This window comes from Chiloscyllium punctatum, chromosome 21 (assembly GCF_047496795.1).
Source record: "Chiloscyllium punctatum isolate Juve2018m chromosome 21, sChiPun1.3, whole genome shotgun sequence".
Taxonomy (NCBI): domain Eukaryota; kingdom Metazoa; phylum Chordata; class Chondrichthyes; order Orectolobiformes; family Hemiscylliidae; genus Chiloscyllium; species Chiloscyllium punctatum.
In genome coordinates, this window is record NC_092759.1 from 25,510,419 (window position 1) to 25,535,973 (window position 25,555).

Genomic DNA, 25,555 nt, shown 5'->3' on the forward strand with positions numbered 1-25,555 from the left:
GGGGTGGGTAGTGTGGGCGGGGGTGGGGGTGGATAGTGTGGGGGGTGGGTAGTGTGGGCGGGGGTGGGGGTGGATAGTGTGGGGGGTGGGTAGTGTGGGCGGGGGTGGGGGTGGATAGTGTGGGGGGTGGGTAGTGTGGGCGGTGGTGGAGGTGGACAGTGTGGGGGGTGGGTAGTGTGGGCGGGGGTGGGGGTGGATAGTGTGGGCGGTGGTGGAGGTGGACAGTGTGGGGGGTGGGTAGTGTGGGCGGGGGTGGGGGTGGATAGTGTGGGGGGTGGGTAGTGTGGGCGGTGGTGGAGGTGGACAGTGTGGGGGGTGGGTAGTGTGGGCGGGGGTGGGGGTGGATAGTGTGGGGGGTGGGTAGTGTGGGCGGTGGTGGAGGTGGACAGTGTGGGGGGTGGGTAGTGTGGGCGGGGGTGGGGGTGGATAGTGTGGGGGGTGGGTAGTGTGGGCGGTGGTGGAGGTGGACAGTGTAGGGGGTGGGTAGTGTGGGCGGGGGTGTGGGTGGATAGTGTGGGGGGTGGGTAGTGTGGGCGGTGGTGGGGGTGGACAGTGTGGGGGGTGGGTAGTGTGGGCGGGGGTGTGGGTGGATAGTGTGGGGGGTGGGTAGTGTGGGCGGTGGTGGGGGTGGACAGTGTGGGGGGTGGGTAGTGTGGGCGGTGGTGGGGGTGGATAGTGTGGGGGGTGGGTAGTGTGGGTGGTGCTGGTGGATAGAATGGGTGGTGGGTAGTGTGCGTGGTGGTGGGGTGGATAGTGTGGGTGGTTAGTAGTGTTGGTGGGGGTGGTGTGGGGTGGCTAGTGTGGGTGGTGGTGTGGGATCTGGGTAGTGTTGGGTTAGATAGTGTGGCTGGTGGTGGGTGTGTGTAGTGTTGAGGGTGGATAGTGTGGGTGGTGGGGTGTGGATAGTGTTGGGGGTGGAGGATGTGGGTGCTGGGGTGGGGTTAGTGTTGGGGGTGGAGAATGTGGGTGATGGAGTGTGGGTAGTGGTGGTGTGGTTAGTGTTGTGGGTGGAGGGTGTGGGTGGAAGGTGTGGGTGGGGGTGGAAGGTGTGGATGGTGGTGGGGTGTGAGTAGTGTTGGGGGTAGAGGGTGTGGATGGTCATGAGGTGTGGGTGGTGTTGGGGGTGGGTGTTGGTGGGGTGTATTGGGGGTGGAGGGTGTGGGTAGTGTTTGGGGTGAAGGGTGTGGGTGGTGGTGGGGTGTGGGTAGTGTTGGGGGTGCAGGATGTCGGTGGTAGTGGGGTGTGGGTGGTGTTGGGGGTGGAGAGTGTGGGGGTGGTGGGGTGTGGGTAGTGTTTGAGTATGGTTGATGGGGGGGTGTATGGTGTTCTGGGTGGATAGTATGGGTAGTGTTGGGGGTGGAGAGTGTGGGGGTTGTGGGGTGTGGGTAGTGTTGAGGGTGGATGGTATGGGTGGTGTTAGAGTGTGGCTGTTGTTTGGAGATGGGTGTTGGGTGTGTGTGGGGTGGTGTAGGTGGATAGTGTGGGTGGTGTTGAGGGTATGGTTGGTTTTGGAGATGTGTGTGGGGAGGGTGGATAATGTGGGTGGTGTGGGAAGATAGTGTGGGTGTTGTTGGAGATGTGTGTGGTGGGTTATGTTGAGAGTGTGGTTGGTGTTGGGTGTGTGTATGGTAGTGTAAGTGGATAGTGTGGGTGGTGTTGAGGGTGTGGTTGGTTTTGGAAATGTGTGTGGTGGGGTGGATAATGTGGGTGGTGTTGAGGGTGTGGATAGTATGGATGGTGTTGAAGATGTTGGATATGCGGTGGATAGTGTGGGTGGTGTTGAGGGTGTGGATAGTATGGATGGTGTTGAAGATGTTGGATATGGGGTGGATAATGTGGGTGGTGTTGAGGGTGTGGATAGTATGGATGGTGTTGAAGATGTTGGATATGGGGTGGATAGTGTGGGTGGTGTTGAGGGTGTGGATAGTATGGATGGTGTTGAAGATGTTGGATATGGGGTGGATAATGTGGGTGGTGTTGAGGGTGTGGATAGTATGGATGGTGTTGAAGATGTTGGATATGGGGTGGATAGTGTGGGTGGTGTTGAGGGTGTGGATAGTATGGATGGTGTTGAAGATGTTGGATATGGGGTGGATAGTGTGGGTGGTGTTGAGGGTGTGGATAGTATGGATGGTGTTGAAGATGTTGGATATGGGGTGGATAATGTGGGTGGTGTTGAGGGTGTGGATAGTATGGGTGGTGTTGAAGATGTTGGTTATGGGGTGGATAATGTGGGTGGTGTTGAGGGTGTGGATAGTATGGGTGGTGTTGAAGATGTTGGTTATGGGGTGGATAGTGTGGGTGGTGTTGGAGATGTGGGTGCTGGGGGTGAACAGTGTTTGGTCTCTGGATATTGAAGATACTGTGGCACTATATCTAAATCTTTCCCCTCTCACCTTAAACTTATGCCCTCTAGTTTTGGACTCACCCAACCTAAAAAAAACCTTGGCTATTCACTCTATTCATGTCCCTCATGATTTTATAAAACTATACGGTCATGCCTCAGGCTGTGATGCTTCAAGGAAAATACCCCAATTTATTCAACTTTTCCCTAGAACTCAACCCCCTGAGTCCTTGATCTTAACATCATTAACTCAAGGAAAAATCTTCGACTCAACCAGTGGTTGCTAAATGCATTATGTAAATACACCTCTTATTTCTTCTGCACTGATGTATCAGGATGGAGGGGCTGAATAGCCTTCCTGCACTCATTAACCAAAGAAATTCCAGGAATGGGAAACATATCTGGGTTTGTGCTCCTGATTGCCATATCCTATTATTCTCGCAACAAAGTGCAAACAGACATTAATTGAGGACAAGTGAAGATTAAAACATGGTTCTCGCTCCTGCGGACAAATTGGCTGGACCCATGTAAAGAATTATAACCTGGCCAAGATGGGACAAGACTTGTGTAGAATGGTACCTGTTCAGGATCCTATCCCTTTAACAGAGGAGGAGAAAAATTAAAAGAAACACATTACAAAAATGTATGTTAATTCCAACATAAAGTTTACTTCAGTATGTTGAAATAGTATGGCAGAATGACATTGCTCAAAATGTGCATTTCTCTTCGCCTTTATTGTTATAAATAAGAATACAAGAAATAGGAGTAGGAGCAGACCATTTAGCCCGTCAAGTATACTCTAGCTTTCACTGCAATCAGTAGTTAATCTTGGGCTTCAACTATTTGGGCTTTCACTTGATACTGTGAGAGACCAACAAACAAGTCTTAAATATATTCAAAAAATAAGCATCCACTTTGGGAAAGATTTATAAAGATTCATAACAACCCTTTTGAGGGAAGACATTTTTTTCTCATCTCTACTATGGTGCTTTACAAAACTATAGAGATGGCAGAGGATTGTGAAGCTGTTGAAAGTGTAGAGACTATGTTGTGAATTCGGTGGTAGACCTATAGGTAGGATACAGTGAAATAGATTATCTATCTCTGACAATAATTGATACACTTCAAAATTCATTTGTAATATGAATGCACATTAAGGATTGAGAGTTGCAATACATGAAAGTTTTAGCTTTTTGTTATTTCTGTCATTCTTGTTGGTTAGAGTCGGGTTGCCAATATTTGTGAAGGTAAGTGTTTAAATCAGTTCAGTGTCAAGAGTGTAATGCTGGAAAAGCACAGCAGGTCAGACAGCATCCAATGAGCAGGAGAATTGGCGTTTCGGGCAAAAGCCATTCATCAGGAATGAATCTGGGAACCTCGGGGGTAAGCGATAAATGGGAGGGGGGGTGGGGTTGGGGCTGGGGGAAGGTAGCTAAGAGTGTGATAGGTGGATGGAGGTGGGGGTAATGGTGATAGGTCGGAGGGGAGGGTGGAGCAGATAGGTGGGAAGGAAGGTAGACAAGTAGGGACAGGTCATGAGGGCACTGCTGAGCTGCAAGGTTGGAACTGGGATAAGGTGGGGGGAGGGGAAATAGGAAATTGGGGAGGAGAAATGAGGAAACTGGTGATATCCACATTGATGCCATGGGGTTGGAGAGTTCCAAGGCGGAAGAAGAAGTGTTCTTCCTTCAGACGTTGGGTGGTTAGGGAGTGGCAATGGAGGAGGCCCAGGGCAGAGTGGAAGAGGGAGTTGAAGTGTTCCACCACAGGGTGGTGGAGTTGGGTGCAGGTGTTCCGGAGATGTTCTCTGAAGCACTCTGCAAATAGGTGTCCTGTCTCCTCAATGTAGAGGAGATTGCATCGGGAGCAACGGATATAGTAAATGACATGTGGATGTGCAGGTGAAACTTTGATGGATGTGGAAGGTTCCTTTGGGACCTTGGGTTGGGGGGGGGGGGGAGGTTTGGGTGCAGGTTTTGCAATTCCTGCAATGGCAGGGGAATGTGGGTTGGGGGGAGCATGGACCTGACAAGGCAGTCGTGAAGGAAACATTCTTTACAGAAGGCGGATAGTGGTGGGGTCCGTTTGTAGGTGGCAGAAATGGTGGAGGATGATGCGATGTATACAGAAGTTGGTGGGATGGAAGTTGAGGACCAGGGGGGTTCTGTCCTTATTGTGGTTGGAGGGGTGGGGTTCGAGGGTGGAGATGTGGGAAGTGGATGAGATACTCTGGAAGGCATCATCAACTACGTGGGAGGGGAAATTGCGATCTTTAAAGAAGGAAGGCATCTGGTGTGTTTTGTGGTGTGACTGGTACTCCTAGGAACAGATGCGGCAGAGGAATTGGGAATAAGGCATAGCATTTTATAGGAGGCAGGGTGGGAAGAGATGTAATCCAGGTAGCTGTGGGAGTCAGCTGATTTGTAGAAATCAGTGTTGAGTCAGTCACCGTTGATGGAGAGGTCCAGGAAGTGGGGAGGTGTCTGAGATGGTCCAGGTGAACTTAAGTTTGGGGTGGAATGTGTTGGTGAAGTTGACAAACTGTTCAACCTCCTCATGGGAGCACAAGGTGGCGCTGATATGTCATCAATGTAGCGGAGGAAAAGGTGGGGAGTGGTGCCGGTGTAACTGCAGAAGATGGACTGTTCCACGTAACCAACAAAGAAACAGGCATAGCTGGGGCCCATGGCTACCCCTTTCATCTGGAGGAAGTGGGAGGATTTGAAGGAGAAATTGTTGAGGGTGAGGACCAGTTCCGCCAAATGAATGAGAGTAGTCAGTGGAAGGGTACTGATGGAAACGTCGGGAGAGGAAGAAACGGACGGCTTGGAGGTCCTGGTCATAGTGGATGGAGGTGTATAGGGGCTGGATGTCAATGGTGAAGATGAGGCATTGGGGGCAAGGGAAACGGAAGTCTTGTAGGAGGTTGAAGGCGTGGGTGTGGTCCTGAATGTGTGTGGGGAGTTCCTGGATCAGGCGGGAATAGGACAGTATCGAGAGATATGGAGAGAATTCAGTGGGGCAGGAGCAGGCTGAGATGATGGCTGGGCCAGGGTAGTCAGGCTTGGTGCAGGGTTCCCGAACTGAGGTTGAAAGCTGTGGGTAGGAGATCCCCTGAGATGATGAGATTATGTTCGGTCCGGGAGATGATGATTTGGTGATGGGAGGTGAGGTCATGGTCGAGGGGGCTGTAGGAGAAGATGTCTTCAAGTTGGTGCCTGGTTTCAGCAGTGTAGAGGTCAGTGCGCCAAACTACCACTGCAACCCCCCCCCCACATTTGTCCATTTGAAGGTAAGGTTGAGGTTGGAGAAGAGGGAGTGGAGGGCTGCGCATTGTGAGGGTGAGAGGTTGGAGTGGGTGAGAGGGGTGGACAGGTTGAGGCGGTCAATGTCCTAGCAGCAGTTGGAAATAAAGAGGTTGAGGGGGGTAACAGACCGACACGGAGTGTCCAGGTGGATAGAGTGTATTGGAGGCGGGTGAAGGGCTCCTTGGAAGGTGGGCAGGAGTCTTGATGGAAAAAGTAAGCTCAAGGTGGAGACAGTGGAAGAAGTGTTCACTGTCTCAACGAGTGTTGAATTTGTTGATCCGGGAGTAGAGGGGGATGAAGGTAAGGTGTTTGCTGAGGACTGTTCATTTATCCTCAGTAAGGGGGAGATGTGGGGGGAATGGTGAAAACTTGGCAGGGCTGGGAGCCATGACCTGGTGGAGCTGGGAGTGGGGGTGGAGACTCTAACTGGAGTGGAGTGGCGTGGCGTGGTAGTGATGTCATGTCCAGAAGTGACACTCACCCCAGGTGTGGGTGGGGGAGGAGATGGTGACTGTGGGATCTGCAGGGGGTGTGTCAGTGGTGTTCAGCTGAGTGGCGTGGGTAGGGGTGGAAGTGGTCGTGATTCAAAATGACCACTTTAAATCAGTTCATATCAAAGCTGTTCTGAGCACAGCTTTTCTTGTGACTTGACCAACACTGGAAAGAAGAGGATATTTTTAATCAACCTGTTCAGAGATGGTATAACACATCTCTGGAGCAGGTGGAACCTGAACCATGGCCTCCTGCCACACAGGTTGGGACATGACCACTGCATCAGAAGAACCTGACTGGGAGGAGGAGATTGAGTCTCTCATTCCTTACATCATGACTGTTTTGAGGTTAGCTGAATCGATAATTAAAATCACCTTCCACTTCACTATCTGTCAAATCCCTGTCCAGTTTGTAGTTTGGATTAATTTTATAGTTCTTTCTGCCAGTAATTTTCTGTCTTCCAGCTCTGATACACTCGCAGAAATCATTAAGATCTTCGTAAACTGAGTCATCATCATCATCATCATCATCATCATCATCATCCCTCAGTTCCACAAATTCAGCAAATTTACACCCTTCAATGCCCAGGCAACGATAACAGAATTCATAAAAACAGTTGGGACACATTACTTGTGGACAGCCCTGCTGACAGTGAGAAACTAAGGTCTCGCAATTGGGACAAGCCCTCACCACTGGGCACTGGTGTACCTCAATGTTGGGGGCCTCGATGAGTGGACAGGACAGCAGCATTGCGGTGATGCTGCAGGATTTGTTGCCGCAGTCAGTGTTCTGTGATGCTGGGTTATTCCACTCTCTCATACAATCCCAGCAGAACTGGTAGAGTTTCCCTTTCACGTTAGAACATGACAGGCACTCCACACACAGGTTGTCTGGATCCACTCTCTGCACAAGGTAATTGCAGTCAGGACACTAACATTAATAGAGAAAGAAAGAGAGAATTAATAGATATAATAACCATTTGTTGGTCCACAATTTGAGAATTATTGACAAAAAAGAAATAATGTTGAACCTTTCCACTTCCACATCAGGACAGAATTGCAACAACGCCCAATCTCAAAGGGAGCAACAATTTATGTTGAACAAGAAGCAAAGTGTCAATGGATTGGTAAATGGATTCTATTGACCAAGACATTTCTGTGGTATTCTTGGTTGGAAATTTGATATTCATGCATCTGTGCTGATGAATACAAAATTAAAATCTTTACAGAGTGTCTCCTTTACCCAGCTCTTCCTTAATTTTTCTGCTTACGCACCACCACACCCTGTCTCCAACTCAGCTTGAAGGCATAGCTTAAGGAGGAGTGTTGCTAATTCTGCTTGGTCAGTTGTGATGGCCTTGGTTGAGAAGCCATGCTAACAGTCCTTGCAGCATGATAGATAACTACTGCAGTGTTGTTCTGGAACTATATTCCAAGTAGGGGTCATGGTGGAAAGACGAGAAAGATAGTTATTCAAAGCAGAGGTTAATATCAGCAGAGATTTACAGAACATAATGTCAACGGTGTGACCACCAGCTACATTTCTGAGCTGGTGAAGGGTTATCATCATCAGCTTTAATTTATTTTCACTGTCACTTTAGTGGGACCATCAGTATTGTTGTGCCTCCCTGAGTTCATATCTCAGTGTTATCCACCCACCTGACATTTCCCTTTCTGTATCAGTTTAATGCTCAATCTCTCCATCAGCTTTTGCCAAGGTGGCCAATGGGTCTTTATTTCCAATAACTGAACTTGGCTATCTTTTGTCTCTAACTGTAGATAGCAACCCTTTTGATTCCTGAACTTCTGCTATTGATCAACACACCCATTGGTCCTAATGTCCATCCAAATAATTTGAAGCATCCTTCAACATGCCCCCATTTCAAAAGCTGTTGTACTCTGCCTAGAGTCCAACTCTTAGTTCAAGAGAGTGAAAAAATGCATCATATGAACCCAGATCATCACAAAGTGCTAAAAATACACAACAGGTCATGAGAATTTAAAGGAGGAAAGATCATATTGTGACAAAAGATGCCAAGTGCAACATTCATTTGCAGTTTTTCACACAGTTACTGATAAACAGCCTGACCTGTTCCAAAGCTTAACATGTTGCAGAGTTTCAGCCAGTGCAGTTTGAGATCCAGGTACAATATAGGTGGAAGTGAAGTCAATGCTTCTGAAGATACAAGGACATTCAATAAAGGTGCAGTTCAGTTGGTTTGACTGGAGGTACAGTCTGTGTGGGTGCTGATATATTTTATTTGACTGAAGATGCACTCAGTATGGATGTGGAGTCGATTTGTCTCAAGGTACAATCAGTTTAGCTGGAGGTACAATCAGTATGGGTTGAGGTATAGTTGATTTGATTGGAGATATTGTATGGGTGGAGATAGAACATAGAACATAGAAGAATACAGCGCAGTACAGGCCCTTCGGCCCTCGATGTTGCGCCGATCAAAGCCCACCTAACCTACACTAACCCACTATCCTCCATATACCTATCCAATGCCCGTTTAAATACCCATAAAGAGGGAGAGTCCACTACTGCTACTGGCAGGGCACTCCATGAGCTTAGTGAAGAACCTACCCCTAACATCAGTCCTATATCTACCCCCCCTTAATTTAAAGCTATGCCCCCTTGTAATAGCTGACTCCATACGTGGAAAAAGGTTCTCACTGTCAACCCTATCTAACCCCCTAATCATCTTGTACACCTCTATCAAGTCACCCCTAAACCTTCTTTTCTCCAATGAAAACAACCCCAAGTGCCTCAGCCTTTCCTCATAGGATCTTCCTACCATACCAGGCAACATCCTGGTAAACCTCCTCTGCACCCGTTCCAGTGCCTCCACATCCTTCCTATAGTATGGCGACCAAAACTGCACACAATACAGTCAGTGTGGATGTACAGCCGGTTTGACTGTATCATGTGGGTGGGGCTACAGACAGTGTGAATACAATCAGTTTGGGTAGAAATTGTGGGTGGAGTTATACATAGAACATAGAAAAGTACAGCACAACAAGCCAAGGTTTAATCCTAATGTAAAACATAGCAAATTAACCTACACAACCATCAACTCATTGCTCTCCATGTGCATGTCTAGCAGTCACTTGTCCCCAATGACTCTGCTTCCAACACCCACAGCTGACAACGCATTCCATGCATTCACAACTCTCTGCATAAAGAACCTACCTCTGACATCTCCTTTATACCTTCCTCCTAATATCTCCAAACCAATCCTCGTACCAATCAATCGTGCCCTGGGGAAACGTCTCTGGCTATTGATATCCAAGCCTCTCATTACCTTGTATACCTCGATCAGGTCTCCTCTCTTTCTCCTCCTCTCCAGAGAAAAAAGTCCAAGCTTATTCAACCTTTCTTCATAAGGCAAGCCCTCCAGTCCAGGCAGCATCCTGGTAAACCTTCTTTGCACCCTCTCCAAAGCCTCTGTATCTTTCCTATAATAGGGCAACCAGAACTGGACACAATATTCCAAGTGTGGTCTCACCAGGGACTTGTAGAGCTGCAGCAAAACCTCACGGTTCTTAAACTTGATCCCCCTGTTAATGAAAGCCAAAACACCACATTCTTTCTTAACAATCCTATCCACTTGGGTGGCAACATTGAGGGATCTATGTACATGCACACCCTGATCCCCGTGTTCTTCCACACTGGCAAGAATCCTGTCTTTAATCCTATATTCAGTATTCGAGTTCAACCTTTAAAAATGCATCACTTTGCATTTATCCAGGTTGAACTCCATCTGCCATTTCTCAGCCCAGCTCTGCATCCTGTCTATGTCGCACTGCAGCCTGCAACAGCCCTCTATACTATCGGCGACGCCACCAACCTTTGTGTCATCTGTAAATTTACTAACCCACCCCGCAACCACCTCATCCAAGTCATTTATAAAACCTACAAACAGCAGAGGCCCAAGAACAGAGCCCTGTGGGACCCCAGTCAACACTGACCTCCAGGCAGAAAACTTCCCATCTACAACCACTCCCTGCCTTCTGTCAGCCAGCCAATTCTGAATCCTGATAGCCAAATCTCCCTGTATCCCACACTTCCTGACTTTAGGAATGAGCCTACCATGGGAACCTTATCAAATGTCTTGCAGAAGTCTGCATACACCACATCCACTGCTCGACCGTCATCGACCTGTCTTGACACCTCCTCAAAGAACTCAATAAAATTTGTAAGGCATGAACTGCCCCTCACAAAGCCATGCTGACTGCCTTTAATCACACTATGCTTTGCCAAATAGTCATAAATCCTATCACTCAGAATTCTTTCCAAAACTTTGCTGACCACAGACATAAGACTGACTGGTCTGTAATTGCCAGGGATTTCCCTACTCCCCTTCTTGAAAAGAGGAACAACATTCACCTCCTTCCAATCCTCCGGTACAACTCCCGTGGAGAGTGAGGAGGCAAATATCCTCGCCAGCAGTTTAGCAATCTCATTTGTCGCTTCCTGGAGCAGCTTAGAATAAATCTGGTCTGGCCCTGGGGACTTATCAATCTTAATGTTTTCCAAAATTTCTTGCATGTCAACTTCATCAATCTTGATCTGGTCAAGACTGTATCCCAGTTCCTCTAAGTTTTTATTTACAACAAGTTCCCTTTCCTTGGTGAAAACCAAAGCAAAAAACTCATTTCGGGCTTCCCCTATCTGCTCAGATTCCACTCTCAACTTCCCTTCGCTATCCCTGATCAGCCCCACCTTCTCCCTGATCATTCTCTTATTCCTCACGTATGAGTAAAATGCCTAAGGGTTCTCCCTGATCCTTCTTGCCAAGCCTTTTTCGTGCCCCCTCCTGGCTCTCCTCAGTCCATTTCTGAGCTCCTTTCTAGCAAGCCTGTAATCCTCTAAAGCTGTGCTAGATCCTTGCTTCCTCCACCTTATGTAAGCTGCCTTTTGACAAGAAGTTCCTCTGTTCTCGTCATCCAAAGTTCCTTAATCTTACCCCTTCTTACCTGTCTCACAGTTGATAGATATACAATTGGTCTTGGTTACATACTGTGGGTATGTGTATATGTTGGTGCAGGTTATTATAAAATCAGTACAAGTTGAAATACAGTAAGTGTGGTTGGAAGTACAGTTATGCGATCATTTACAGTTGGTGAAGTGGAGGTACACAGCATGAAGTCAATATTTCATAGCTGCTCTCTACTCCACATGCCCCCTTCATTTCCTTGACAGGAGTTGGTATTTAAAACCAGTTGTCATTTGGACCAAGGCCACGCTGGTCAACATTCATCTCTCAGTCAAGAACATTTTCTGCAGCCAATCATCTCACTTGCTACCGACAGGACTTGGCTGGTACAATCGTGAATATAACAAGTTCGTTATTGCACACCTTTTTAAATGCAATGTGAAGCATTTTCAGATCTGATATGTATTGTGTTACTGCAAGTTTGTTCTTTCATTGTCCTTCCCAAACTGGTTGACAGTGCTCATTTCAGAGGAGGAATATGTTAGCAGGTGATATTTCATGTTGCAGTACCATGTGAAAGCAGGAAGTGATCAAGCAGAAGACTTACAAGGATGTTGCCAGGGTTGGAGGGTTTGAGCTATTGGGAATGGCTGAATAGGCTGGGGCTATTTTCCCTGGAGCATCGGAGGATAAGGGGTGACTTTACAGAGGTTGATAAAATCATGAAGGGCATGGATAGGATAAATAGGCAAGATATTTTCCCTGGGGTGGGGGATTCCAGAGCTGGAGGGCATAGGTTTATGGTAAGAGGGGAAAGATTTAAAATCAGAGACCTAAGGGGCAACTTTTTCAGGCAGAGGGCAGTGCACATGTGGAATGAGCTGCCAGAGGAAGTGGTGGAGGCTGGTAGAAATACAGCACTTAAAAGGCAGCTCGATAGGTATATGAATAGGAAGGATTAGAGGGAAATGGGCCAAGTGCTGGCAAATGGGACTAGATTGGGTTAGGATATCTGGTCGGCATGGATGAGTTGGACAGAAGGGTCTATTTCTGCGCTGTACATCTCTGTGACATTATGATATGGGAATTGGACAATTTCATACAGAGAGGATGGGGGTTTTGGCTGTTGCAGGGTGACTTCTAGGTCAACGGTTCATAAAGTCACACAGCATAGTAACAGACCCCTCAGCCCAACTCGTTCCATGCTGACCGGGTTTCTTAAACTTAAACTAGTTCCACTTGCCTGCGTTTGTCCCATCGCCTTTTGAACCTTTCCTCTTCATGTACCTGTCCAAATGTCTTTTCAGTGTTGTATGTGTCCCTGCATCTAAAACTTCCTCTGGCAATACTGCCACATAAATACCATCCTCTGTGTGAAAACCTTGCCTCTCAGGTCCCTTTTAAATATTTCTCGTCCCATTTTAAAATTATATCTCCTAGTTTTCAGTTCCACTTTGCTATTCACCTTATCTACGTCCGTCATAATATTAAAAACCTCCAAAGGTCACCCCTCAACCTCCTACTCTCTAGGGAAAGAAGTCCCAGCCTATCCAGCTTCTCCTTAAAAATCAAACCCTGTAGTCCTGGTAACTTCTTTGTAAGTATTTTCTCCACCCTTTCCAATTTGATAATATCCTTCCTATAGCAGGATGCCTAGAACTCCAAACGTGGCCTCACCAGTGTTCTGTACAGCTGCAACAGGACTCATATGCATTAGGACTTTGGCTCATGCAAAGCTTAAATATGTCCCGATCGAGAAGGAAGGGTTGGCAGTCAAATTTGGAGTCAGGAAGTTCCACCAATACCTTCATGGATAATAATAATAATGGACCACAAATCCCTGTTAGGTTTAATTAAAGAAGATAAGGCAGTGCAGCCCATAGCTTCAGGTGGAACTCAGTGGTGTGCTCTAATACTAAATGCATAAAATTACAAGTTGGAACACCAATGAAGAGGCCAAGTAGCAAATGCAGATGCATTCCCGTTGGTAGATACACCATTAGTGGTACCGCCACTGGAAGAGTTTGCAATGGTTTTAAATATTCTGGACACACTTCCAGTTGCAGCTGACAATATCAGATTTTGGATGCAGAAGGTTCCGGTCCTGGCAAAACTGAAATAGTTGGTGGCGATGGGGGAAAGCAAAAGGCATTCAAAACCAGAATGGAAACCTTTTCAGGCCTGGAGAGACCAGATCACAGTAGGAGAATGGCATATTGTGATAAGGATCAAGAGTGAATGGCCTGAGTAAAAGTCATCGCTACGTACTGGCTGAACTCCGTCAGAGCCATCCAGGGGTCTCCAAAATGAAGGTGTTGGCCAGAAGTTATGTCTGGTGGCCAGGATTAGCTGTGTTGGTGATGCAGTGCCGAGAGTGGCAACCGGGACAAACATTTATGCCAGCAGCTCCCCTCTGTTCTTGGGAATGGAACAGTAAACTCTGGACTCAGTACCCTGTCGACTATGCAGAACTTTTCATGAAGAGGAGGATGAATTTCTTCTGACGTGCTCTGGGTGTGAGAGGTGGGTTACTGTACACCGCCCGTACCTGAGGCAGAGTCAGAGGAACCTGACCTGGTGCTAAAATGGCCAAGGAGTTACTATAACAAAAATAATTAGCCTGTGTCCTCGGACTCCGGGGGTGGCGGGGGGGGGGGGGGGGGGGGGGTAGTGATGTAGTGATGTAGTGAATGTGACAAGGTCAGCCAGATGGAACTCACAGAATGTGAGTTCCCTGATTGGGGTAGTTAACCAGGGCCAATCAGGGAGCCCTAGCTGACATAAGAACAGGAGTGTCAGAATCCTGGTCACTCCAAGAGCTAACTCTGAGGGAACTGGATCAGTGTCAAGGACCCTGCACTTGTGTAAGGGGATTGACTCTGAGCTGGCTGGCCAGCCACATCTAGTGCGTGTCACTGTTGGTTTCCAACTGTTTGGAGAAACCAGATTCCTGAACTGGCTGATTCTACCAAGCCAGTTTGTTAACTGGTATTCCTTTTTTATTCAGGACTTATTTCTAAACTGCCTGATTTATACAGACAATGTGTTACAGGTTTATTTCAGTTCTCATTAGGGAACTGTTGTTTCACTGGCTGGTTACAGCCTGTCTGTTACTCTATTCTCTTTTGTTTTGAGAAAAGGACCTTGCTGATTTTGTGGCAGGGCTTGGACCTTGCACTTTGGTTTCTTTATTTTTTGTTGAAAAATGTGGTGCTGGAAAAGCACAGGAGGTCAGGCAGCATCAGAGGAGCAGGAGAATCGACGTTTCGGGCATAAGCCCTTCTTCAGGAATGAGGCTGGTGTGCCAGGCGGGCTGAGATAAAAGGTGGGGGGGAGGGAATTTGGGGGAGGGGCGCTGGGAATACGATAGATGGAAGGAGGTGAGGGCGAGGGTGAGGGTGATAGGCCGGAGAGGGGGTGGGGGCGGAGGCGGAGAGGTCGGGAATAAGATTGCAGGTCAAGAGGGCGGTGCTGAATCCAGGGGTTGGGACTGAGATAAGGTGGGGGGGCAGGGGAAATGAGGAAGCTGGAGAAATCTACATTCATCCCGTGTGGTTGGAGGGTTCCTAGGCGGAAGATGAAGCGCTCTTCCTCCAGGTGTCATGTGGTCAGGGTCTGGCGATGGAGGAGGCAAGTACCTGCATGTCCTTGGCGGAGTGGGAGGGGGAGTTAAAGTGTTGAGCCACGGGTTGGTTGGTCCGGGTGTCCCAGAGGTGTTCTCTGAAACGTTCCACAAGTAGGCGGCCTGTCTCCCCAATATAGAGGAGACCACATCGGGTGCAACGGATACAGTAAATAATGTGTGTGGAGGTGCAGGTGAATTTGCGATGGATATGGAAGGATCCATTGGAGCCTTGGAGGGAAGTAAGGGGAGAGGTGTGGGCACAAGTTTTGCATTTCTTGCGGTTGCAGGGGAAGGTGCCGGGAGTAGAGGTTGGGTTGGTGGGGGGTGTGGACCTGACGAGGGAGTCACGGAGGGAGTGGTCTCTCTGGAACGCTGATAGGGGTGGGGAGGGAAATATATCCTTGGTGGTGGGGTCTGTTTGGAGGTGGTGGAAATGACAGAGGATGATATGATGTATCTGGAGGTTGGTGGGGTGGAAGGTGAGGACCAGTGGGGTTCTGTCGTGGTGGTGATTGGAGGGGCGGGGCTCAAAGGCGGAGGAGCGGGAAGTGGAGGAGATGCGGTGGAGAGCATCGTCGACCACGTCGGAGGGAAAATTGCGGTCTTTGAAGAAGGATGTTCGGTATTGGAACTGGTCCTCCTGGGAGCAGATGCGGCGGAGACAAAGGAATTGGGAATATGGGATGGCGTTTTTACAGGGGGCAGGGTGGGAGGAGGTGTAATCTAGGTAGCTATGGGAGTCGGTCGGTTTGCAGTAAATGTCTGTGTTGAGTCAGTCGCCCGAGATAGAAATGGAGAGGTCTAGGAAAGGGACGGAGGAATCTGAGACGGTCCAGGTAAATTTGAGGTCGGGGTGGAAGGTGTTAGTAAAGTGGATGAACTGTTCAACTTCCTCGTGGGAGCACGAGGTAGCGCCAATACAATCATCGATGTAGCGGAGGAAAAGGTGGGGTGTGGTGCCAGTGTAGCTGTGGAAGATGGACTGTTCCACATATCCAACGAAGTGGTAGACATAGCGGGGGCCCATACGGGTGCCCACACCAAACCAAAGGAGTAGCCCCGGATTCAGCACCGCCCTCTTGACCTGCAATCTTCTTCCCGACCTCTCCGCCCCACCCCCTCACCTCCTTCCACTTATCATATTCCCAGCCCCCCACCCCCACCCCCCCCCCCCCACCCCCCCCCCCCAACCTTTTATCTCAGCCCGCCTGGCACACCAGCCTCATTCCTGAAGAAGGGCTTATGCTCGAAACGTCGATTCTCCTGCTCCTCGGATGCTGCCTGGCCTGCTGTGTTTTTACAGCACCACATTTTTCAACTCTGATCTCCAGCATCTGCAGTCCTCACTTTCTCCTTCTTTATTTTTTGCATGTGTTTTCACTTTCTGTTTGGTGTTTGGACTGAGGCTCTGTGAAATAATGCACCTTTCCACATAAACTGTTCCTCTGAGGGTAGGCCTGGCCGATTTGTGGTTGGACTAGGCTTCTGTAAACACTGAACACCTGTGTAGGTGCTGGGAGGTGAGCATTTGCTGCCTTCAGGAGTGGACTCTGTCCTCGGTTATGGACTCTGTTTTTGGCTCTGCATGTTGGAGTGGACTCTTATTTCTGACGATGCATTTTGTATACTGGAGTATACTGTGCTCCTGGGAATTGATTCTGTATTCTGAAGAGAACCGTTTACGGTAATGGACTCTGTGCACCAGAAAGGACTTTGTTTGTTGGTAATTGACTCTATCTTGTTGCCTTTTGCACTGTCTTGTGTGTCCCTTACTGTGAGCTGGGACGCTCATAGGTCATCCTGAAAGCTGTCACCCTGAGAGCTGGAGGGTGGGTAGGCTGTTGTGTGAATCTGAAGGTAGGTTGGCTGACCTGAAAACCAGAAGATGGGTAGGCCACCCCGATGCCAGTCGCCCCAGAGAGTCGGTAGGCCATTCTGAGCGCTGTCGTCCCGAGAAGGGGTAATTGGGATGGGCTGTCCTAGAGGTGGCCGGAAGGTGTGTCAGAGCAGCCGAGAGCCAGAAGGTGCGTAGGGGCAGGCTAAGATCAGATGGCTTGTGGGCTGCCCTGTGCACTATTGTCCCAGGGAAGAGGACAGGCTGTCCTAGAGGTGGCTGGAATCGGTGTTGGGGCAGTCCACAAGCCGGATGGTGCATCAGGGTGGGCAAGAACTAGATGGTATTTAGGGGCAGACCGAGAGCCAGAAGGTGGATAGGCCGTCCTCAGCATTGTCACCCCAGGCAGGCTGTCCTAGAAATGGCCAGAAGCTGTGTTAGAGCAGCTGTGAGCCAGAAGGCATATAGAGGCAGGCTGAGATCCAGAAGGCTTGTGGGCTGCCCTGTGTACCATCGTCCCAAGGAAGGGGTCAGGCTGTCCTAGAGGTGGCTGGCAGGTGTGAAAGGGCAGTTAAGGAAGCTGGAAAGTGGTAGGCTGTCCTGTCGTCAGTGGCGGGGGGGACGGACAGAGATGTAGATGTGTCAAGGTGGACGGAGAGCTGGAAGGGACATGGGGTGGACCAAGAACCGGAGAGAGTGTAGGTGTGGGCTGCCTTTGAGTAGCTGGAAGGTGGGAGGGACAGGTGGCATGCTGAGTGTGTGTTATTAGCACTGTCTTATTGTTTGGTTTATCTATCTGTCTGTACGTGATGGTGTTTACTGTTTCCTTCTTGATTAATGTAAGGTGGGATTCGAGGTTCATCCTTGTATTCCTGTGAACAGCTTGTACAGTGGGATTTGGGGTCTGGCTTTGCTGCCCCTTTCCCCCATAAATTGCTGTTTCTTGTATACAGCTGTTATGTAAAACGTTTGTTTGTAATTTGTATTGGTTAACAAAATAAAATAAACAGGACTGTCATTCTGGGAGCTGGATCAGTGAAGGACTCTCTGTTTGTGTCAGGGGACTGGCTCTGAGTTGGCTGACCACATCCAGTTGCCATTGGTTTCTGTATTTTTAGGGGGAACCCTGATTCTTAAACTGTCTGAATTATATAACCGGTTTGTTCATTGGTTTCCTTTTTATTGAGGACTGATCTCGAAACTGGCTGATTTACACAGTCAATGTGTTTCAGATGAATTCCTAAAGGGAACTGTTTTTGATTAGATTACTTACAGTGTGGAAACAGGCCCTTTGGTCCAACGAGTCCCCACTGACCCTCCGAAGACCAACCCGCCCAGACCCATTCCCCTGCATTTACCCCTTCACCTAAGGTTACGGGCAATTTAGTGTGGCCAATTCACCTAACCAGGACATCTTTGGACTGTGGGAGGAAACTGGAGCACCCGGAGGAAATCCACACAGACATGGGGAGAATGTGCAAACTCCACACAGACAGTTGCCTGAGGTGGGAATTGAACCTGGGTCTCTGGCACTGTGAGGCAGCAGTGCTAACCACTGTGCCACCGTGCCACCCTTGTTTCACTACCTGACTACAATCTGTGTGTACTCCTTTCTTTTATTTTGAGAAATGTACAATGCTGATTTTTGTGGCAGGGTTTAGCCTTGACACTGTTTATTTTTTTTGCATGTGTTTTCATTTTTTTGGTGTTTGGATTGAGCCCCTGTAAGAAAAAGCACCTTTCCAGATGAACTGTTTCTCCATGGGTAGTAGGCCTGACCCTCTGGGTGGACTAGCCCTCTGTAAAGACTGAATACCTGTGTGTGCTAAGAGGTGATCATCTGCTGCCTTTGAGAGTGGACCAGACCTCTGTGAGTTAACTGCACCTTTACAATGCGCTATGTTCCTGTAAGTGGGCCTGGATCTGTATGGATGGACCAGGCCTTTGTGGAGACTGAACACTTGTATGTGTGTGCTATGGGGTGTGCATTTGCTGCCTTCAGGAGTGGACTCTGCTTTTGGCAGTGGACTCTATTTCTGACAATGCACTTTGTATACTGGAGTGGACTCTGTTCCTGGGAATGGACTTTGCATCTTAAATAGGATTGTTTCTGAAAATGGACTCTGTTTGTTGGTAATTGACTCTATCTTGTTGCTTGTTGGGTTTATCACTGGCACTGTCTTGTGTGTCCCTAGTCCCTTACTTTGAGCTGGGAGGCTCAGACGTCATCCTGAAAGCTGGAGGGTGGGTAGGCCGTCCTGTGAACCGGAAGGTGGGTAAGCAGTCCTGAACGCTGGAAGGTGAGTAGGCTGTTCTGAGTGTTGTCGTCCCAAGAATGGGCTGTCCTAGAGGTGGTCGGAAGGTGTCTCAGAGCGGCTAAGAGCCAGAAGGTGCGTAGGGGCAGGCTGAGATTCAGACTGCTTGTTGGCTGCCCTGTATATTGGCATCCCAGGCGAACGGGACGAACTGTCCAAGAGGTGGCCAAAAGATGTGTCAGGGCAGTCCACAGGCCAGATGGTGCATCAGGGTGAGCAAGAGCCAGATAGTACAGGCAGGCCAAGAGCTGGAAGGCAGGTAGGCTGTCCTCAGTGCTGTGACCTGGGCAGTTATCAGGACAGACTGTCCTAGAGGTGGCTTGAAGGCACGGAAGGGTGGTTAGGGAAGCTGGAAGGTGGGTAGGCCATCCTAATTGCTGGTGAGTAGTGGGAAAACAGGACAGGCTGTCCTAGAGGTGGCCGGAAGATTTGTCTGGGTGGACTGAGAGCCGAAAAGGGCGTAGGTGTGGTCTGCCTTTGAGTGGAAGGAAGGTGGGAGGGATGGGTGGCTTGCTGGGTTGCCAGGGGTATCTGTGTTATATGCACTGTTTTCTTGTTCAGTTTATCAATCTGTCTGTATGTGATGGTGTTTACTGTTTTCTTCTTGATTAATGTAAAGTAGGATTTGAGGTTTGTCCTCCTTTCCCTGTGAACAGCTTGTACGGTGGGGTTTGGGGTCTGGTTTTGCCACTCCTTTCCCCCATGAATTGATGGTTCTTGTATACAGCTGTTAATGTAAAATGTTTGTTTGTAATTTGTACTGGTTAATAAAGTAAAAAAAAGAACAGGAGTGTCAGACATCCTGTTCATTCTGAGAGCTGCGTCTGAGGGAGCTGAATCAGTGTCAAGGACTTTCCACATATAAATAAAGGGGGGCTTAATGATAAGATACCAGCCTCTGGAGTTATTTTACAGACCTCAGTGCAATTCATGTGAAAATGCCACTCGCTCGGTCTCTGAGCAAGTAGCTAGCTGTCCTGGTGTGTTCTTTTGCTGTAAGTGCTGTGTGTCATTACATCCTGGTCCCCCAGAGCCACCTGACTATAAACCTATTCGCAACAAACATGCAATAGGAGGTTCTCATTTCACGGCTTTCTAGTTACTCCTAACTGCCTTCAAACAAAGGCTATGATGGGCTATACGTTTTAAAAAAAGCTTGTATAAACATGCATCTTCATTGACGTTAATATTCTTGAATGTGATATATCGCTACTTTAGCTCATTAGACCATTCAAACACTTTATCTTTCTGTCCAATTCTCATTGTATTTTGCCCATTACCTTTTTGTAGGAAGCAGTGTCATCTTTGGTTAGTTCCACCAATTTTTTCTCATAACAATCCCTCTCCTCTTCTGTGAAGAGTGATAATTTGCACACCTCCTGCCAGACCCACTCCTTCTTACAGGTCTGACATGGAAAAGAATGGATTCCCTGAGGAGAGACAATCTGTGTGTCACTGCCGGAATAAAGAACACATAATAGGATGACATTTGAATGGTCAGGTGGGAGGCAGCCTACTTGCAATTCCAGGTGAGGCAGGTTTTGAAGAAAGCTAGTCTGGGAATGAGGTTTTACACAGTAATTGCAATTTCATATCCCATTCAAACCCAGACAAGGGACAGTATTCTGGAAATAAGAGTTTATTTCATAGAATCGCTACAGTGTGGAAACAGGCCATTTGGCCCAACAAGTCCACACTGACTCTCCAAAGAGTATCCCACCCAGACCCATTCCCCTACTCTATTGCTCTACAATTCCCCGATCTACTGTATCTAACCTAAACACAATGGGCAATTTAGCATGGTCACCCCACCCTACCCTGAACATCTTTGGACTGTGGGAGGAAACTGGAGCACCCGGAGAAAATCCATGCAGACACAGGGAGAATGTGCAACCTTCATACACACAGTTGCCCGAGGTGATAATGACCATGCTGATTGTCAGGCAGAACATAGAACATAGAAAAATACAGCACAGAACAGGCCCTTTGGCTCATGATGTTGTGCCGAAGATTAATCCTAATGTAAAATAAAATAACTTAACCTACACACCCCTCAATGCACTGCTCTCCATGTGCATGTCCAGCACTCCCTTGAATGTCCCTAATGACTCTGCTTCCACCACCACCGCTGGCAACGTATTCCATGCATTCACAACTCTCTACGTAAAGAACCTACCTCTGATATCCCCTCTATGCCTTTCTCCTAATATCTTAAAACTATGACTCTTTGTGCCCGTCAATCCTGCCCTGGAGAAATGTCTCTGGCTATTGACTCTATCTATTCCACTCACTATCTTGTATACCTCGATCAGGTCTCCTCTCTTCCTCCTCTCTAGAGAGAAACGTCCGAGCTTAGTCAACCTCTCTTCATAAGACAAGCCCTCCAGTCCAGGCAGCATCCTGGTAAACCTTCTTTGCACCCTGTCCAAAGCCTCTGTATCTTTCCTATAGTAGGGCAACCAGAACTGGACACAATATTCCAAGTGTGGTCTCACCAGGGACTTGTAGAGCTGCAGCAAAACCTCATGGCTCTTAAAATCGATTCCCCTGTTAATGAAAGCCGAAACACCATATGCTTTCTTAACAACTCTATCTACTTGGTTGGTACTTGAAAACCAAGTTCCTTCTGTTTCTCCACACTGCCAAGAATCCTGTCTTTAATCCTATATTCAGCATTTGAGTTCGACCTTCCAAAATGCATCACTTTGCATTTATCCAGCTTGAACTCCATAAAACTCCATTAAAATGGTTTACCAATTTCCTTTAGGAAGAGAAACTGCCATCCTTATCTGATCTGGCCTGCAGCAATGTGATTGATTCTTCACTTCCCTATGGGGAGTAATGACCTACTGGTATGTATCACTGGTCTATTAATACATACACCCGGCTAATGTTGTGGGGATTTGGGTTCAAATCCTGCCATGGCAGATGGTAGAATTTGAATTCAGTTTAAAACTATTTGGAATTAATAGTGACCATGAAGCCAATATTGATTGTTGGGAAAATCTCTTCTGGCTTGCTAATGTCCTTTAAGAAAGAAAATCTGCATCCTTACCTGATCTGGCCTACATATCACTCCAGACTCAGGTAATGTGGTTGACTCTTAGGGATGGGCAATAAATGCTGGTTCAACCTGTGATGTCAAATCCCATGAGTGAATATTTAAAAAAAAGACACAGTGAATCCCAAACTCAGCCTGGCCTTTTGGTCATTGAATTGAGGAACTGACCAGTGTCCAAGGGGAGAACTTGTGAGACAGGTCAATACCAGAGATCATGGATGTGTAAACAGCACAGCAAAGACAAAGAGACAAACTCACTGTGTCTATCCGAGACTTAGCCCAGGCTTTTAGACTCAGGGGTTCTGCGATATGTCCACATGAAGCCTTGATTCGGAGGCTGCTGCAGGGTCTAGTGTCTGGAGACAGAGTCAGTGAATTAAGTCATAGAGATGTACACCATGGAAACAGGCCCTTTAGTCCAACCCGTCCATGCTAACCAGATATCCTAAATTAAGTGAGTGGGCAAAGGTCTGGCAGATGGAATACAATGTTAATAAATGTGAAGTCATCCATTTCAGTAGGAGTTACTCGCATGGTAAAAAGTTGCAGCATGCTGCTGTGCAAAGGGACTTGGGTGTCCTTGTGCATGAATCACAACGTTGGTCTGCAGGTACAACAAGTAATTAGGAAGGCAAATGGAATGTTATCCTTCATTGCTAAAAGCAGGGAGGTTACGTTGCAGGGTGTTAGTGAGGTCACACCTGGAGTACTGTGTACAGTTCTGGTCTCCTGACTTGAGGAAAGATGTACTGGCACTGGAGGGGGTGCAGGGGAATTTCACTAGGTTGGTTGTGGGGTTAAAATCAACAAGGTGTGGGGTTGGCTAATGAAGAAAGACTGAGTAGACTGAGATTATATTCATTGGTATTTAGAAGAATGGGGGGAGGGAATCTCATAGAAACATAAAATTATGAATGGAATAGAGAAGATAGAAGTAGAGAGGATACTTCCACTGGCAGGTGAAACTAGGACAAGAGGGCGTTGCCTCAAGATTAGAGGGAGCAAATTTAGGACTGAATTGAGAAGGAACTTCTTCACCCAGAGGGTTGTTAATCTATGGAATTTCTTGCCCAATTAAGTAGTTGGTGCTACTTCAGTAAACATTTTTAAAGCTAAAATAGATAGTTTTTGAACTGTAAAAGAAATAAGAAATACGGGGGTGGAGGTGGGGGGGGTGGGGGGAGTGCAGGTAAGTGGATCTGAGTCCATGAAAGGATCAGCCATGACCTTATTGAATGGTGGAGCAGGCTCGAAGGGCCAGATAGCCTACTCCTGCTCCTGGTTCTTATGTTCTAATCTAGTCCTGTTTGCCAGCATTTGGCCCATATCCCTGTAAACCCTTCCAATTCACATAACCATCCAGTAGCCTTTTAAAGTTGTAACTGTACCAGTCACCAACACATCCTCTTGGCAGCTCACTCCTTACATGCACCATTTAAGCGTGAATAGGTTGCCCCTTAGGCCCCATTTAAATTTTTCCCCTCTCATCTTAAACCTATGCCCACCTTGTTCTGGACTCCCCTACTCTGGGGAAAGGGATCTTGACTATTTAGCCTTTCCATGCACCTCATGATTTTATAAACTTCCAATAAGGTCATCCCTCAGCCTCCAATACTCCATGGAAAACAGCCTCAGCCTACTCAACCTCTCCCTATAGCTCAAACCCTCCAAACCTGGCAACATGCTTATAAATATTTTCCGAACCATTTCAAGTTCAACAACATCTTTCCTGTTGGAGGGAGACCAGAATTGAATTCAGTGTTCCAAAAGAGGTCTAACCAATGTCCTGTACAGCGACAACATGACCTCCCAACTCCTATACTAACTGATTAAAGGCAAGCATACCAAATGCCTTCTTCACTGTCCTATCCAACTGCAACTTCATTTTCAAAGAAATGTGAAACTGCACTCCAAGGTCTCTTTGTTCAGCACCACTCCCCAGGATCTAACTATTAAGGTTAAGTCCTGTCTTGATTTGCTGTACCGAAATGCACCTCGCATTTATCTAGATTAAACTCTATCTGTCATTGTACTCTGAGATAATCTCCTTCGCTGTCCATGACACCACCAATTTTGGTGTTATTTACAAACTTTCTAACCATACCTCCTATATTCACATTTGAATCATTTATATAAATGACAAAAAGCAGTGGACCCAGCCCCAAAACTTGCAGCATACCACTGGTCATAATTCTCCTATGCAAAAAGCAATCCTCCACCACCACTCTCTGTCTCCTACTTTTGAGGCAATTTTGTATCCAAATGGCTCGTTCTCCCTGTACTCCATGTGATCTACCTTTGTTAACCAGCCTACCATGTGGAACTTTGTTGAATGCCTTAATTAAGTTTCACTAATCATTGTGTTAATCGGTCATGCTGCAAGATAAAGCCATGAGTTTGTATGCACGGAAAGGAAAGACAGCAGGAGCACCATGCTTTTCAATTCATTTCATTCAGTCGGTCTGAAAGTATTGAGCAGCCCCAACACGTACGTTGAATGAGATTAATTTACATTTAAATATCTATTTCACAAGTTGATTACTTTATCTTCTGTTACTTTTGTTGCATTCCTCTGCTATATTAACTGTCAAAATGACAGACTCCATATTGTTCATTTAAACAGGGAAAACTAGGTGAAACTCTTTAAAAACCAGGAGTCACACGTTTAAAATAGAGAGGTGAATTTTTTTTCCGAGTGTCTTGAGTCTTTGAATTCCTCTCTGAAAAGGTGGTTTTCCCTGGAGCATAGGAGGATAAGGGGGTGACCTTATAGACAATTATAAACTCATGAAGGGCATGGATAGGATAAATAATCAAGGCCTTTTCCCGAGGGTGGGATTGTCCAAAACTAGAAGAGATAGGGGAAAGATTTAAAAGGGGCCTGAGGGGCAATTTTTCATACAGAGGGTGGAATGAGCAGCCAGAGAAAGTCATAGAGGATGGTACAATTACAGCATTGAAGAGGCAGATACGCAGATAGGAAAGGTTTAGAGGGATATGGGCCAAATGCAGGCAATTAGGACTAGTTCAGTTTCGAAACCCTGGTCAGCTTGAACAAGTTGGACTGACTGACAGGCCTGTTTCCGTGCTGTGTGACTTAATGGTGAAGACAGAGTCCTGGAATTTTTTTTAAGACAGAGAGGGATAGACTTTTATTAATCAAGAGCATTGCATCATTTCAGCGTAGACAGGATGGTGGATTTGAGGTTATAATGAAATCAGCCATCATCTTATTGAATGGTGGAGCAAGCTCAAAGGGAATGGTCTGCTCATGCCCCTTGTTTGTCTGTTTTTCCTTTTTGTTCTTTATTCTAATATATGTGAGCTATGTTCACCCTTTGCTACTGGACACTCTGTAAACAGCACCACTGACTGTGCTCCTTTTATCTTCAACATTCATTACAATGCAAAACCCAGCCAGACTGAATCTCTTGCAGTACGACCTGAGTTGCAATGTTTTCGGTTGAAATTCCTCGTCACCCAATCGAAGGAGGCATTTTCCCTCAGAGTAGGGATGGAACTAAAATCAATGAGATTACAATACTGATTATATTCACACAATGTCTCAGGAAAACCACAGTTTCAGAATGTGGCGATTGAACAGGATGCGTGCAGACACTAATTACACTTTCAAAAA

General features: G+C 47.3%; 1 protein-coding gene across 1 annotated transcript in view; it reads right to left on the reverse strand.

Annotated features, from left to right (window-relative positions):
• Positions 1–3,799: 3,799 nt before the first annotated feature.
• The window catches only part of LOC140492487 (uncharacterized), a 34,192-nt gene continuing 12,436 nt past the window's right edge, over positions 3,800–25,555 (reverse strand). Inside the window, exons 3-6 of the mRNA XM_072591376.1 lie at positions 25,362–25,438; positions 22,177–22,274; positions 20,138–20,287; positions 3,800–7,074 (exon numbers count right to left, since the gene is read on the reverse strand). Coding sequence (XP_072447477.1) covers positions 6,493–7,074; positions 20,138–20,287; positions 22,177–22,274; positions 25,362–25,438 — 907 coding nt within the window. The 3' untranslated portion in view covers positions 3,800–6,492. The remainder of the gene's footprint in view (positions 7,075–20,137; positions 20,288–22,176; positions 22,275–25,361; positions 25,439–25,555) is intronic.